The sequence below is a fragment of the Syngnathus typhle genome, linkage group LG2 (genome assembly GCF_033458585.1).
Source record: "Syngnathus typhle isolate RoL2023-S1 ecotype Sweden linkage group LG2, RoL_Styp_1.0, whole genome shotgun sequence".
In the NCBI taxonomy this organism is placed as follows: domain Eukaryota; kingdom Metazoa; phylum Chordata; class Actinopteri; order Syngnathiformes; family Syngnathidae; genus Syngnathus; species Syngnathus typhle.
In genome coordinates this window covers 14223717-14238484 of record NC_083739.1, presented here as the reverse complement: position 1 = coordinate 14238484, position 14768 = coordinate 14223717, and the positions used below count along the sequence as shown (strand labels likewise).

Below are 14768 nucleotides of genomic sequence, written 5' to 3'. Positions count from 1 at the left end.
CAAGGGTCAGATTTCATCAACTAATTCTCAGCCAATCGAGACATTTTCCTTGTAAGTGTATTTATTTATTTTTTTTTAAAAGGGAAAATGCTAATTTAGATGTATAAATGAACTATTTGATTTGATGGAGATATACCAGAGCTGCACAACTTTGAAATCGCAACATTTTGATAAGGGTGGCGGAAGCCAACATTCCTGATTTGGTTTTTAAAATGGACAGATTCATTCATAGATGAGGTTCGAAAAAATTTACAACAGTTCATTTAATATTAAAATAATTTAATCTTTTTAATGATGAATTACAATGAATCAACTGATTATTTAATGTAAAATCAATTCAAATGCCAGTCAGTTTTAGGAACTTTTGCCCACGCCTAATTTACACATACTTGGAAGGTGCTAATAGAGAGAACTTTAGCCTCCAATGTAAAATACTGCAGCCAGTGGATGTTTTCAGGGCTTGTGAAACCTTATTTTTAATGGAACAAACAATTTGTGAATAATTAATCTGCCAGCCTATATTAATCTAATTGTAACAACAAAAGCAGTTATATAAAACATTCACACCATGTAATAGAAACGAAGAACCTTACAATTTGTCAGCAAGCGTATTAAAACCAATGACCAAAACAACAACGGCCATATCTGGAAAAAACAACTCCGAAGAATGTTTAAAAAAAACAAAAAAGAAAAACCTGCCAAACACGACTCCATCCAGTTTCTATGACATTACTGTTCAGGGTTGGAGGGCAAGCTGGAGGCGCTGCTTCACATCTGGCTCACGTGGAATCGAACAATTCCTGGCACCTGTGAACAACTGTTCCATCCCCGCCGGACCCTTGGGCTGTTCCGTGTTTTCAGTGAATTCACATGTATGTGAATAAAAGTAAGAACACAACTGTAAATAGACAGAGTGCATTTTGACTTTGAAAAAATAGAAAGTCTTGTGAAAAGATCAAATTAGCACTATCCAGAACAACGTCCAGCAAGCCAAGACCTTGTTCCAGCACAACCAGCCAGCACCGAGGTATTTACAATCGGCTGCAGTGACGGAATTGGAAACAAATTGGCACTGAAAAGCAACAAACACAATGGTTAAGAATATTTTTTTTTTTTTTTACTAAATATTGATATTGCAGATGCAAGTCAACTCAATTCTAAGGATGACTTAACAATTTTGAACTTGACACCATGGACCAAATTTTTCCAATATTTGTAAAATTCAAATAAATCAATAAGTGTCCCAGAATGGATTGCGTACATGATTAATCTGTGAAGAACGATATAGAAGAAAACAACACGCGTATATTTAAAAACAGTGACCAACAAAGGATGATTTATTCCATTGAAATAATAGTGCTGATTTCTGACACCACCAACTAAATATGTGCTAATTCTGTACCTAATGAGCACAATGACATAGCGGTGAACATTTGAAACATTATCACTCAACTACAATCTTGTACACACAAATGACCTTCTGCATTCTGTATTTGTGCTGTTGAGTGTTCAATAAACGAAGGTTGCCACAAGCTTATGGAGGGACATCTTAAGCAGGGTACACACATACTCGTTTTTAAACTCCAAAACACACCACGAGATAATCTGGCAGGAGAATTTTTTTCAAGACAACTGAGCCTTTGCTGAGAAATGCTCAAATGAAGACAGATTGTTCGTAGGTGTGTACCAAGCTTTGCAATCTAAACCAGTGATTCTTAACTGGTGGGTTGGGACCCATCATGGTTGGGTTGTGGACAGCAAGTAAAAAAAAACGATTGGGGGGGTCATAATTTGCGATTGTGAACATCACTGCAGCACATAAAAAAACAAATGCGACAAAAACAACCGTCACTAGAGTTTAAACATCGTCGGATGGAGCCCAAGCAAATGCCTTTTGTGTTTTTATAGCACAATCATCAGGACTGATCAAACTTAGCATTTAATAAAAATGCAAAATATTCACGTCGCTAAAAAAAAGTGCTAAGTGACATTTTGACATTTTGTTTAATTTTATTCATTTTTATACATGCAGTTAATCACGTGGTGCGCTTCTTTTTACAAATTAATATAATACAAAAATACAATTTTTTAAAATGATGTCAGTGGCTAGTGAAACACTTTGCAACAATAAGTTAAACGCGGGTCCCAACGATTGAGAACCACTGGTCCAAACGATGCAGCCTCTGCAACATCTCCTTGCTTGTGACACAAACTCAGATTTGCTTGTCAAATTTCCCACTCACTTCACCCTGTAATGAAATGTGCAAAGAAGGAAAATTTCTCACTAATCGATATCGGGTGGCTCAAGTCATTTCCGATGTCGGGTTTGGCAACGCTGCATGTGTGCTTCGGAATTCATTGATGCCAAAACAAAACAATTGCCTCAGTTTGCTGTGCTCTAAAAAGAACCCGGGCAAAGTACACACTACTGTATTCTGAAGTGGGTCATAAGTGCAATCAGACAGGAATTTGTTTGCTCTGTGAGGCACTTCTTAAATAAAAATAAAAAAGCAAAATTCGACTAGTTGTTATGGGCAAAACGGGGGGGCACTTGCATCAATAAAAAGGCATCGTCAAATTTGGATTGACTACCTACGTGATCGTACACAATAACTTAAATTTTCATTCATCATTATACATTCTTATTTTAAATGAGTCGACCGCACCTCCCTCCTATTGAGATTAAAAATAACATCAAATTACCAATAAAGTGTATGTCAAATGTTCAAGTCCTTCACAGAAGCTGTGGTTCATCCAGAAATGTGCGACGGAATAAAAGGATGTCAGGCACGGAACCAGCCAGTTCTTCAAAGAATTGGACACATTCTGGGGCTTGAGAGGAATGAAACGGACAGAAAGGAATAAAGAAGGCTAAGACGACATATCCGAATGGAATGGAGCCAGTTGTTCTTGCAGAACATTAGGAATCCCAGTAGTGCGGGAAGGAACATTTCCCCTTCGTCCTCAGGGTGTCTTTTGGCCGAAACGGCGGCTCGGACGCACTGGAGGAGGAGCCCAGATGGAACACCTTGACTTCTTCATACAGACTCTTCAGTGGAAAGCAGCAGTGGGTTGATGTATTCAAAGCCCTCAAACTCTGATTGGTCTATTCTCTTGATGACACTCCTGGAGAAAAGGAAGAAGAAGAGGCGTTAAAAATGACTTCGGCATTGTGACATGTTATGTTGCTGATGGAAAAATTTCCATCACATGTTAAATCAATAGCGCTCGCACAAAGCTTGACTTGGCAGATACGTGACTAAAAATCTTTGTGACTTGAGGAGCATGGAACCCAAAATCTCAACATGGTCTGTCTCAGACATGATTTGATCCTGAGTGGGCTGAATACGGCTGTGTCTATGGTTGGCTCTTTAAAACTGTTTTGATTTTGGAGGGGGGGGGGGGGGGGGCTGTGGCTACGGTTGCAATGGCAACGTACAACTAAAAACATTTCATCTTGGGGATCTTTCTGTTGGCTTCTCTGGCCAAGTTCAGTTAGGCAGTTTTTAGCTAAACTGGCATGCTGAGACTAGAGGGGGAAAACCCAATAAGTTTGTCTCTGACAACCCCATAAAATGTTTTTTTTTTTTCTTTTTCCTCTCCCAAACATGAACTCAAACACAAGAGAAAGAATGCGGTTGTCCGGACTAATCTGTGCCTTTTGCTTCCCAAGTCTGCTGCATCCATCAGCAAAAACAATCACAGGTTAATGAAGTGAAACCCCGTAACAAGTTGAGTTCAGACTGGCGGAGTAAATAGAAGGTCTCCTAGCAACACTTTCTTTCTTCATCACAAAATGTGTGTGTGCGTGTGTGCAGATGCATGTATTGGCGTTAATACCGACACGAGACACTTTTGTCCACATTGAAGACTGAGAAAAATACTTGAGAATTCCAGGAAAAGCCAGTGACAGAGGCAATTTTTTTTCTTTGCGCTTTTCAAACATCTGATATACGACAAAGTCTATGCACATGCGATGTCTTTTACATGCATGAATAATAAACCTGCCCTCCTCCTCATATTTGACGTTCCAGACTTCACTGCACTAACCCTGGCTCCACACCATCACAGCGGTGTGATGGAATGAACCTGTAACTGGATCCTGGACTTCCTCACACAAATGCAGTTGAGAGTGAGGAAGGGGGCGAGCATCCTTTCGGAGCGCACGTGCTTAGGTTTCATACATCTTGGTCATACATCTAAAACCGCACTGCAAGGTTAGTGAGTCATCACGCTCACTCGTGTCGGTAAAGTTCAACCAGCCTTGTGTTCCTATACAACACCCTGATTCAGTTCGCACAACTTGAACAAAGCGAAACCAGTGGCGCCTAGCACAATGCTACATGAATGAACCCGGGTAAGAAGCAGATTCAATAGAGCTCCTTCTGTATTCGGACTTCCACAAAAGCCAGCAAGTACCGAGGCGGGAGGAAAAAAAAAATGCTTCCCTGGGTTGTGGCTCTGGCTTGTATTTTCAAAGGCATAGAAAGTCTAAATGCCCCCCCTCCTCACCACAGCATCTTGGCAAGAGCCCCCAGCAATCCGGGCTTTTAATGTAGCAATGTAAATCTCGAACATGGAGAGTTTACCCTTCTCTATCCTGACAGTGCTTCACATTTCTTTCTTCTTGTGCCAAGCCCATCAGGATTGGAGGGAGAGAGGGGAGAGACTGGTGAGCTTTTTTGCATCACCCCCTCGTAGCGGGAGTGGGCGACATCAGCCTCTCTCCCTGGTAACAGAGAGAAGAGACGGACGGGGATGGGGAGATAAAGTGCGAGAGGCAGCGAAGAGCCAAGCGCCTTCTTTTGATGTGCCTCTCTTTTTGATGCAAGGTTGATATCTCCACTATTTGAACTGGCACAAGGAGGGATTTTCCCAAATGCATTTTGACAAGCCACAAGGTTTGTGGGAGAATGCATTTTGGACAGACGAGACAAAAGTCTTCATGAAGGTGCTGGTGACATTTGAAGAAGTGCTACTTACTCATCATCTGGTGTTAGTTGTACCGGCTCATTAGTGAATTGCGTGTCAAAATTTTCAAGGCCGTAGTCATCTGAGATTTGAGGTTTGAAGGGCGGCGTCATCTCCTTCTTTTCCAGCTGACGGGAAACAAACAACAACAAACGTACTCAATCAGACTATTCACCAGGTGCCATTGTTTAAAAAAAATGTGTACAACAAAGATATGATACAGTACCATTATACGGAAAAGCAGAATATGTACCGTAATTTTCGGACTATAAGTCGCACCGGAGTATAAGTCGCACCAGCCATAAAATGCCCCAAAAAGTGGAAAGAAAACATGTATATAAGTCGCTCCTGAGTATAAGTCGCCCCCGCCCCCACCCAAACTATGGAAAAAAAACGCGACTTATAGTCCGAAAATTACGGTAGGTGGCGGAGTTATTTGACACCAGTGATTCACCAGTGAGTTTTGTCTAGTTGGTTTACATGGTTTCGTATTATTGTCCCTTTTAATTGTAGAGCGAGGACTTTCTCTGGGAAACCGACTTAGACTGGCCCCGATAGTGGTCCCTTGCTAGCAAGTAGATGGACGGATATGCAATGTCTCCCATTAATTATGAGTTGTACTATTTTATGTATTATTTGATTCAAAATAGCGTGTTTTATATTTGTGTTTAGTTTCTTCAAGGCTATTAATTTCCCTTTCATGGTAGGCCAATTCTATGCTTAATTAGTAATAAACGTTCAAAGTGTTTGGTGAGAAAAGCTTCAAACAAACAGCAACAACAGAGACTTCTAGCCTCTTCTCACATCACCCGATGGTATGCCAAAAAGAAATGTTGACAGCCCAAACCAGAGCTCTGAGTTGAATCAAAAACTGAATATTCATAGTCGGTATTTGCATTGACTTTTAGTTCAAAGCTGTTCACACAGGCCACAGGACCAGGTTGAACGACTCTGAAGGCCAATCCGGGAACGAGGCCCAAAGTAAAGTAGGCTTCTCTTGCTGGCCTCACTTTGCATTGTCAGCACTTTAAACCCCACCCAGGTGCTGGAGCTGAGATCAGTAGAATTTGGAATAATCAATTATCTAGTCTGCCTGTTGCCTCAAGTCGGTTGGGAAAGATTCCAACTGCCTTGTAGATAAGCGGCGTCTAAAATGGATGGACGGACTGAAAATGGAACACCGCAAGGTTACAGTCATTGATTCACTATCCAAAGCAACAGATGGTTTCATTGATCAGGAAGGAGCGCGGTGATTGACGGCAATAATCGGCGCAAGGGATCAATTTCCTCGGCGCTCTTCATTGAGCTCGACACTTGTCTGGCAATAAAAAAAAGCGTGCGTTGGGAAAGGCAATGAAAGAAGGGCAGGCAGGTAAATTATATTCAAATGTGTCATCGCTTCAGAGAGTAAAGCCGCACCCTGGGGAACTGTCTGATGAATATTAATACGTGGTAACAACAGGAGCAGTGTGCCAGGCAGGCTTGTCAGGACTGGAGACAGGCTTCTAGTTTGAGGGCAGAGAGCGTCGCTACTCCACCTCTCAAAGCTTTGTCAACTTGTTTTCCCTCTGCGCTACACAAGGGCTTGCTTGCTGCACTCAGGAATCTCTCCCGCTTTGATATCCTTCCCCAGTTTGCCTTTGGTGTGTACTTCACAGCCACCGCGGCAGAGCTCATTAACACACCGATTGTTTTCTTCCTCAGCACCCGACTCACTTACGCTTAGTCCCACGAGGGACACACATTCTGCCTTGGCGCTAACATTCTAAAAGGCCAAACGAGTGATGCTTTAAATGTGGAATTGAAAATGCAGACGTACGACGCACATCAATGGAGGAAATGACTCAAGATTGTTAACTGACTTTTGCTGCCTTAATCGATTGACTCTATGAAGTCACAGTCTACATGTACTGGGTGCCCGGTTGTCCCAATTACAACATTTTCAATTCCAATGTGATACGTCACAGATGTGTCAAACTCTTTTTTGTCGCGGGCCGCATTATGTCACAGTTTTCTTCGGAGAGCCATTATGACTGTCAACGCCTTATATTATTATATAGGGTAATAAAAATGAAAATTGCTCGCATTTTTTCTATAATTAAAAGTGAAGACAATTTGTAATTTTAGTATTGACACATGTCCATGTGTCCATGTGCAATTTGTCATTGCGGGCCACATAAAATGATGTGGCGGGCCGTGTCTGGCCCCCGGACCTTGAATTTGACACCTATGTGATACCGTATGGCAGCCTTCAGAAATGGCCGACACAGTTCTTGATCAGAAACGATAGTATCGGGTTCAAGTGATAGTCGTCAAACAAAGAACAATTCTTTCGGTTCCTTCGTAGTACAGGCTCCACCCAACTGCACCATGAATACTGTGCATTGCCAAAGCTCCAGATGTATTGAGGAGATAACTACTGTCATGTTTGGCAAAGGCAAATCAGATGAGGTAATGACAGGTCTTTGCTGTTTTCGAAGCTAACTGGCATTAAAAGTGGGTGTGCAGAAGTTATTCTGTTTGTTGTTGTTGTCATATTAGTCGGAAATCATCTGACAGGTTGTACAGTCAAGCCCCAGAACAGCTGTCAGCACCTGACTGTCAGTAGGTAGGAGGAACTACCATCACTTCATCTGCCTGAAATGTATCTGAAGTGCTACAAAAACAATGTCTGATGATGTGATAACATGATAACTATGCACTCGTTTACTGTTTTGAGTGATCTACTGCCGGATGTTGGTTAAGAATCTGTTGGAGTTGAGAAGACCGCAATTCTTGATGAAACATGTTTTGTCAAAGTTTCATTTCTTTAACATTATTATGGTTACACTCACCAGATTGGTTGAATGACAAAATTATTTAAATAGTACTTTGTCAGAAAAAGCGTAGTCTGTTTACTCTGTACTTTTTTCAATGTACATATGTAATATAATGATTCATTATCTATTAAGATACTATATTTGTATTTTAAATCAATTGAAGGCCACAACTTCTGTAACACTTACCTGTTCCCAGTCTATACTGCGGAAAAATGTGTGTGACTTGATATCCGTGAAGCCTGTCTGGACCTGGCAACCCAGCCGCTCCTTCGGATCCTGTTGGAACCAAGACAGCTGTTCAAAAATGTGAACTGGAGCAAGTCCATTCTATGTCATAGCAAAAAATTCCAAACAATGTCACATCTGGATTCCCAATTTTTCCCTAAACCTAAATGGAGCCTCATATGGAAAGTAAATGAGTCTGAATGGGGAGGATAATTCATTGTTACCGACATACAGCAAATAGGTTTTGTGCAAATATTACTCAGGGTGGAAGGTATTTTTGCGGACTGTTCTAGCGATTAAATCATTCGCATCTGTGAGCGAGTACTTCTGTAAGCGGTGCAGAGCGTGTGGGTTGAAGTCCAAATAAACAACCGTCGGGAGTGTAAATGGCAATGAAGATAACCAAGTGCAAAGGTTTTGCTTACGGATCTACGTTAATCGTTTTCTGGAGTTCGGCTGCACTTACAATTAGAAAGACCTTCCACTCAATGGCCTTTTCTACTCTCAAGTAGCTCAGACTTATCCTGTGTGTTAAGATGCATTGCCCAGAGGTGCGCTCCAGTCTACTGAAAATGGATTAAAAAAATAGCTCATTTATGGAACGGTTTATAAGCTCCCGAACAACATGATTTCTTTTGGGCTTTTAACGTGGAAGTTGGCAAGGAAAGTGCAATTTCAATGAATATTATTATTATTATTCACTAGTGAGGCTCCTTATCTCATTCAGTGCCATCCCAGTTAAAATAGTTTCCATGTATATGTACTTTGTTCTTTCCTCTATACGCGAAGTTGATTTCAACCCATAAGCAAGTGCCCATGGCCACGCTCACATAAATGATGACTTGAGCAAGCAGAAGAAGCGCCGCTTTGGCAGCGGGGACTCTCACCTTGTTCAGAAACCCTTTGAGCACGCTGGCAGCTTTCACTGACAAAGACCTTGGGATGCGAATAGGCTTCTCAAGAATAACTATTGTCAAAAGAGGACAGCAATAAAACAATGGTCAGAGAAAGACAATTGTTATTGGGGGGGGATGATTCACAGTCCAAACTGCCTGTTGGTCAACATGTCAACTGCGTGGGAGTCCAAGGTAGGGAGGAGACACAGATTCCTTTCTGATGGTGGTTCTTTCCATGTTGATGGACGCTAACAGATTTAAAAGGTGAATAAGAACAACAATGATCTTGAAAACTGGAAGAGCTTTCACCTCTATATGTTGTTCTTCATTCTAATCCACAGGTGTCAAACTCAAGGCCCCGGGGGCCAGGTACGGCCCGCCACATCATTTTATGTGGCCCCCAAAGACAAATTGTGCATCAAATTTGTGTGTCATTACTAGAATTGCAAATTGTCTTCACTTTTAATCATATATATTTTTTAATATTTAAACAGTTTTTACTCATCTGATTTGAAAACGAGTTATTTGTCAGTTTGTTTTTTTAGCTTTTACTGTATGTAATATGAGGTGCTCATACATTGATTTGGGTTGACAGTCATAATGGCCCTCCGAAAGAAGCTGTGACTACAATGCGGCCGGCGAAAAAAATGTTTGACACCCCTGTTCTAAACTGTCCTTCATTTACTATACCGTACAAATTCTTGTGAATGCTAGATGTCATCAAGAATATACATTAGTTCTGTGATGTTAACTGCTAATTCTCTTCCTAGTTCCTAACATACGACTGGCAAATGATACATGACTCAGCAAATGTCTCAGCAAAAGGAGAGACAAATTCAATCCCCCCCACAATGTTTCTGCCCTTGTTTCAAAGTACAGAAATTGACTTGAAAGTTAAGTGTTTCAAATCCGAATGGATGGACAAGTACTTTGGAAGCCCGCTGATAACGTTGTGTCCCTTATGTTACGAGACGGTGAGAACTGGCAACATGTCTGACAAGTCAACACCGAGCAAATTAATCTTTGATGCGAATAGTGTGACTTTTGGGCCAAGGTAAATGTAACATTTTGGTCATAAATGAATGTGTCAATCATGTACTGCTGAGATGGTCGTTTGTTTGTTTTTTAACTAATGTTCAGATTCACTTCAATGTTATACATGCCTGTGTTGCTTTACTTCTAGTAGTTTCTTGACCTTCATTATTTATTTTTAGTTGCAGGCATCAAAATACAGTTTGAACTCAACTGGCGGCATAAACTGTTCCTCTTACGTGGTTGCTAATGATGCTCATTAGCATATCAGTTTGACTGAGATTCATTTTTCCATTATTCAAGTCTGTGCCGCACAGGCAGTACAGGTCACAGACGAGCGTATAAACAAGAAAATGACTAATATGCCAGAGGCCCATTATGTCCTGCTACAGTTTGTGTTGACGTATTTTCTTATGAGTCAAACATTTGATGGTGTTTGGGCGTCTGTCTGACGCAGGCAGGCAAACACAGCACCGATACGCAAAGCAGGACCTGGCACACGTTTGCGCTCAATGGCATATGGCTGAGCAGCTCCTATAGTGAAAGACGTGATATCCGTTCGAAGGCCTGCATCCAGGAATCTGCTGTTCTACCAGCAATCCCACTCGGAGGCCGCTATACTGGTAGCAGATGCTAGCTCCATGCTACTGACAGTCACAGCATAGACATTCTATTATTGCATCAACAAGGCTTTTGCATTATGGAGGAATTTCTGTTCTGAAAAGCCGGTAGGCGGAGGAGTGTGATGGGGGATGTGCGATATCAGTGTACCATATGGCTCTAGGAAATACAAATAAGAGAATAGAAGAGCTAATTAGATGTTTTAATTGTAGATCGACTTGCATTCATACATCTCCTGTCATTAACGCAAGTAATTGCTTTGTACAGACACGTCAGTTCAATGCTGGCTGTTGTAGTCCAAAGTCCCGACTAGGTTAGTCATGAGTCTCTTTGTCCTGAGTTTTTAATTGGTTTCAGTTAATTGGGTCTCTAGAGTGCCTTCTTCTTGTAAATTCCCAATTCTACAATGAGACCCAAAAAACAAAAAAATTAACACTTGAAAATGTTAATTCAAAAATTAAAGGCAGGACTTAATTTTTTAAGAGTTAGTTTGAGTGGAAAAATTGATCACTTCTATTTTGGGGGAAATTGATTCTATTTCAAACAATCCTGCAAACCAGGTGTCCAAGTATGGCAGGCAAATGAGCAAATGAGAAAACTAAAAGATGTCAAGTGATGTCATACAGGCCAGCTTCGATTTGAGAAACTTCAGTTCTAAAGCTAATTAACATTTGAGAGAAATAAAATTAACCCTGTTAGTGATTCCTGCATGTTAATGAGGCATGCCAGAAGCGTCTAAGCCTGCATTGGCACAGGCATAAACCCTTTGCAGCTCTGAGCTCATTTTTATCCCATTACATGAAATGTGTTTCTTCCACACTCACACTAAATATCAGTTACCCAACAAAGGCATAAATGAACCTAAATGTTTAGTTGTTGTTGTTTTTTTCCTGGCACCAAACAGCCAGAAACATCGCTTTTAGCTTACTTTGCCTCCAAGTATCTCTAACTAACAGCCCCTGAACCTAAGTAAATATTGCTGGAAGCCGGCTTAGTCAGATCTTTGCCAGGAATGAAACCGCAACGGATTACGTCTAAGTGTAAAAATAAATGTTTGAAATTCATTAGCACAATAACGTTTCGCAACACTATATTCATCTATTTCAAACTGCAAGCTAACGGCTGTGTTGCCACCAACTTACCTTGAAAGAGGTACTCCTCAGTGTTCATGTCAGGATTGTCGGTGATGATGTCAAACGGGGACCTCCCGGCCATCATCTCAAACATCAGCACGCCTAGAGCCCACCAGTCTACGCTGAAGCCTTAAGTAAAGACAGAAGTTCAACACCAACTAATAACGGATTGGACATCATCTTAGTTCGGGCTGAGAATAAGAAATAGAAATACGTAACCCGATCGTGAAGTTGCTCACTTACCATAATCTTCTCCCCTTAGGATTTCTGGCGCAATGTAGTTGGGTGTTCCGCAGAAAGTACTGGTTGTGTCACCTGGTCTGATCCCCTCCTGGAAAATAAAATGAAAACATGAGATCAGGCAGTGTGTGTAGTCATTACCGATTGAAGAATTTTATTTGATTGAATGTCGCTGTGTCTTACCTTACACATGCCATAGTCTGTGAGCTTGATGTGGCCGTCTTGGTCTAAAAGAACATTGTCCAGCTTCAGGTCTCGGTAGATGATACCTTTCTCATGCAGGAAGTTTAGAGCGATGCAGATTTCAGCAGCATAAAATCTGTTGTAGGATCATTTGAAATGGCAGAGATTGATTTGTGTTTTTTGTTTAATTGAAAAACAAAACAAAATTAAACCACTCACTAGTTGAACATTTTATGAGTTGTTTTTTTCAGCGCCAGACGTTGCATTGTGCAACTCGCTATGAATAATAATGTCTTTTTTTCCCCCGGGAATACAATCTCTATGTTGTGGTTTAATTTAGCGGACTCTCCAACGGCCTATACAATCTGCCGTGTAATTGCCACCGCTGTTGGCGTCGACAATGTTGCGATAAATCATTTGGTTTCGGCGTTCCTATGCATTTGAAATGTGTTTTTGTCTTACCTGCATAACAAGGGGGAAAAAAAGAATTAATTTGATTTATGGCTTTGGCATGACTGAAGAATTGGTCTACTTTTCTTTCCTGATACAGAATTTGGTTAGAAAACATCTAACCATTCCCTGCTTAGTTACAGTATCAATGTTATTGACACGCAATAAAAGCAGCTATCAATTTTTCCACACAAGGCAACTACCGTAATTTTCGGACTATAAGTCGCGGTTTTTTTCATAGTTTGGGTGGGGGGGCGACTTATACTCAGGAGCGACTTATATACATATATATGTTTTTTTTCACTTTTTTGGGCATTTTATGGCTGGTGCGACTTATATTCCGGTGCAATTTATAGTCCGAAAATTACGGTATGTAGATACAAGACAGGCCATCTGATTTTACGATATGAATGACATTGTGATTAACACGTTGTGCTAGCGACAAACAGCGCAACGTGGGCAGCCCATGACCCGCCACAGCGAGATAAGCTTCCATTAGGATTGGCGCGCCTTCAGTCTGAGTGCCTGTTACAAATCTCTCAATGTCAAACACTGAGCAATAGATGGCTTGACAGCAAATCCCACATTGTTCCCCCACAATTTCACTGTGACAGCCTCGATTGTACACGCGTGTTTCAGTCCCGGCATGCGGACCGATAGAAGTGGTGCGCTCTCAGCGGCACCATCCATCGCCCACAGAGCGCCATCCCCACGGCGCGGGGATACGTCAGGGGCGCCACTCATGAATATGTACAATTGTTATGAGTTATTAGCATGCTGCTTTGCATATGTACAGCCACTCTCTCCAGAATACAGATTGCGGGGTCCGATAGGGGCCCAACAGTGCCTCTCTATATTACCAAGTCTTTGATCCAGCATTTATCAGGGGCACAGTTGGAGTGCCCCACAAGTAGAAAGGCATGAATAATGGGGGGCTCATTATATTTTTTCAGAGGTGTTAAATAAAGACATTAGTTATTTGGGCGGCGCCAGTGTCTGTGAGGAACCGCTCAAGAATGATACCGAGCGGGTGTTTGCGAGAAGCTCTTAAAAGAATTTCACTATTGAGGAATATTCAAATGGAGTCAGGGTGCAAAGGCGGTGCAAATAAATTAAATGGAGGGGCATCCCAAAGGGCTGCGATCGTATGCGCCGGCAGCAACGCCTACACGCCTCTCCGCTGAAGGTTCAGAGAGGCGCTGCGCTCTCATTAGTAACATTTACAACTATATACAACATGTTGAAAATAAAGCCGCAAGAATAAAAATGCCACGAGACACAAAAAGCAATTGTACGGAAGACCTGTTCATGCTTTAGAGAATTTTTAATCAGCCAGAAAGTTTTGTCTGAGTGGATGGAAAATAGATTTTTGTTTTGTTTTACACCAACTTGTGCAGATTGGATGCTGCAGTGGAGACAAAATTGTAATGATCCTAATTATTTTGCGTGTTGTCCTGAACAAAAAAATATATTTTATGAAATTGTCTTGGAAGCTGTAAGGTCTTGGGCATTAGAAGCGGGGGTCTCTGTTCAAATCCAGTTTGTGACAAATGTGGAATGGCAACTTTTGGGAGATGCTTCCAGACTTTTGAGAAGAACACGACTAATTTAAAATGTGCATCAAGAAAGAACATTTCCAACCCTGCTCACAAGGCTGTCAAAGCTTCCTGAGGTAAATGAATGTCTCAAAATCGTGATGTTACCTCGCATGCTCTTCAGGAAGCTTTCTTTGACGTTGCATATGGAACATTAAGTCCCCACCGTTCACGTATTCAATCACAAGAAATAACCTGGAAAATTAAAAGGAGAGTTAAGGCACATGTATTACCGGAAAGAACAGCAGTAATTTTTATTTTATTTTTTTAAAGTACAGCACTTGACACTGCTTGGCTTGTCATCACACTGAACAACCAAGCATGCAACTGATCAACTAATAAATCCATTCAAATGACACATCAACTTGAAATATCGATTGAGGTTCTTACCGACTTTCTGTCTGGAAACAAGAGTGGAGGCCCACCAAGAAAGGATTTGTGGAGGCTTGCTCAAACACGTGCTTCTCGGTCTGCACCCAGTCAATATCCTGGAGAGATTGTGAATGAAAGATCATTCATCACTAAAGGATGACGTTGACATTTTCTCAATATATTTATCGAAATCTAATTGGATTCCTTTATGCAATACTGTGTAACCTTTTA

General features: G+C 41.3%; 1 protein-coding gene across 1 annotated transcript in view; it reads right to left on the bottom strand.

Moving 5' to 3' along the window:
• Nucleotides 1-1306: 1306 nt before the first annotated feature.
• prkcz (protein kinase C, zeta) overlaps nucleotides 1307-14768 on the bottom strand; it is a 34212-nt gene continuing 20750 nt past the window's right edge. The window contains exons 10-18 of the mRNA XM_061299732.1: nucleotides 14556-14653; nucleotides 14274-14360; nucleotides 12121-12256; nucleotides 11941-12028; nucleotides 11707-11826; nucleotides 8903-8982; nucleotides 7977-8066; nucleotides 4984-5099; nucleotides 1307-3126 (exon numbers count right to left, since the gene is read on the bottom strand). Coding sequence (XP_061155716.1) covers nucleotides 3039-3126; nucleotides 4984-5099; nucleotides 7977-8066; nucleotides 8903-8982; nucleotides 11707-11826; nucleotides 11941-12028; nucleotides 12121-12256; nucleotides 14274-14360; nucleotides 14556-14653 — 903 coding nt within the window. The 3' untranslated portion in view covers nucleotides 1307-3038. The remainder of the gene's footprint in view (nucleotides 3127-4983; nucleotides 5100-7976; nucleotides 8067-8902; nucleotides 8983-11706; nucleotides 11827-11940; nucleotides 12029-12120; nucleotides 12257-14273; nucleotides 14361-14555; nucleotides 14654-14768) is intronic.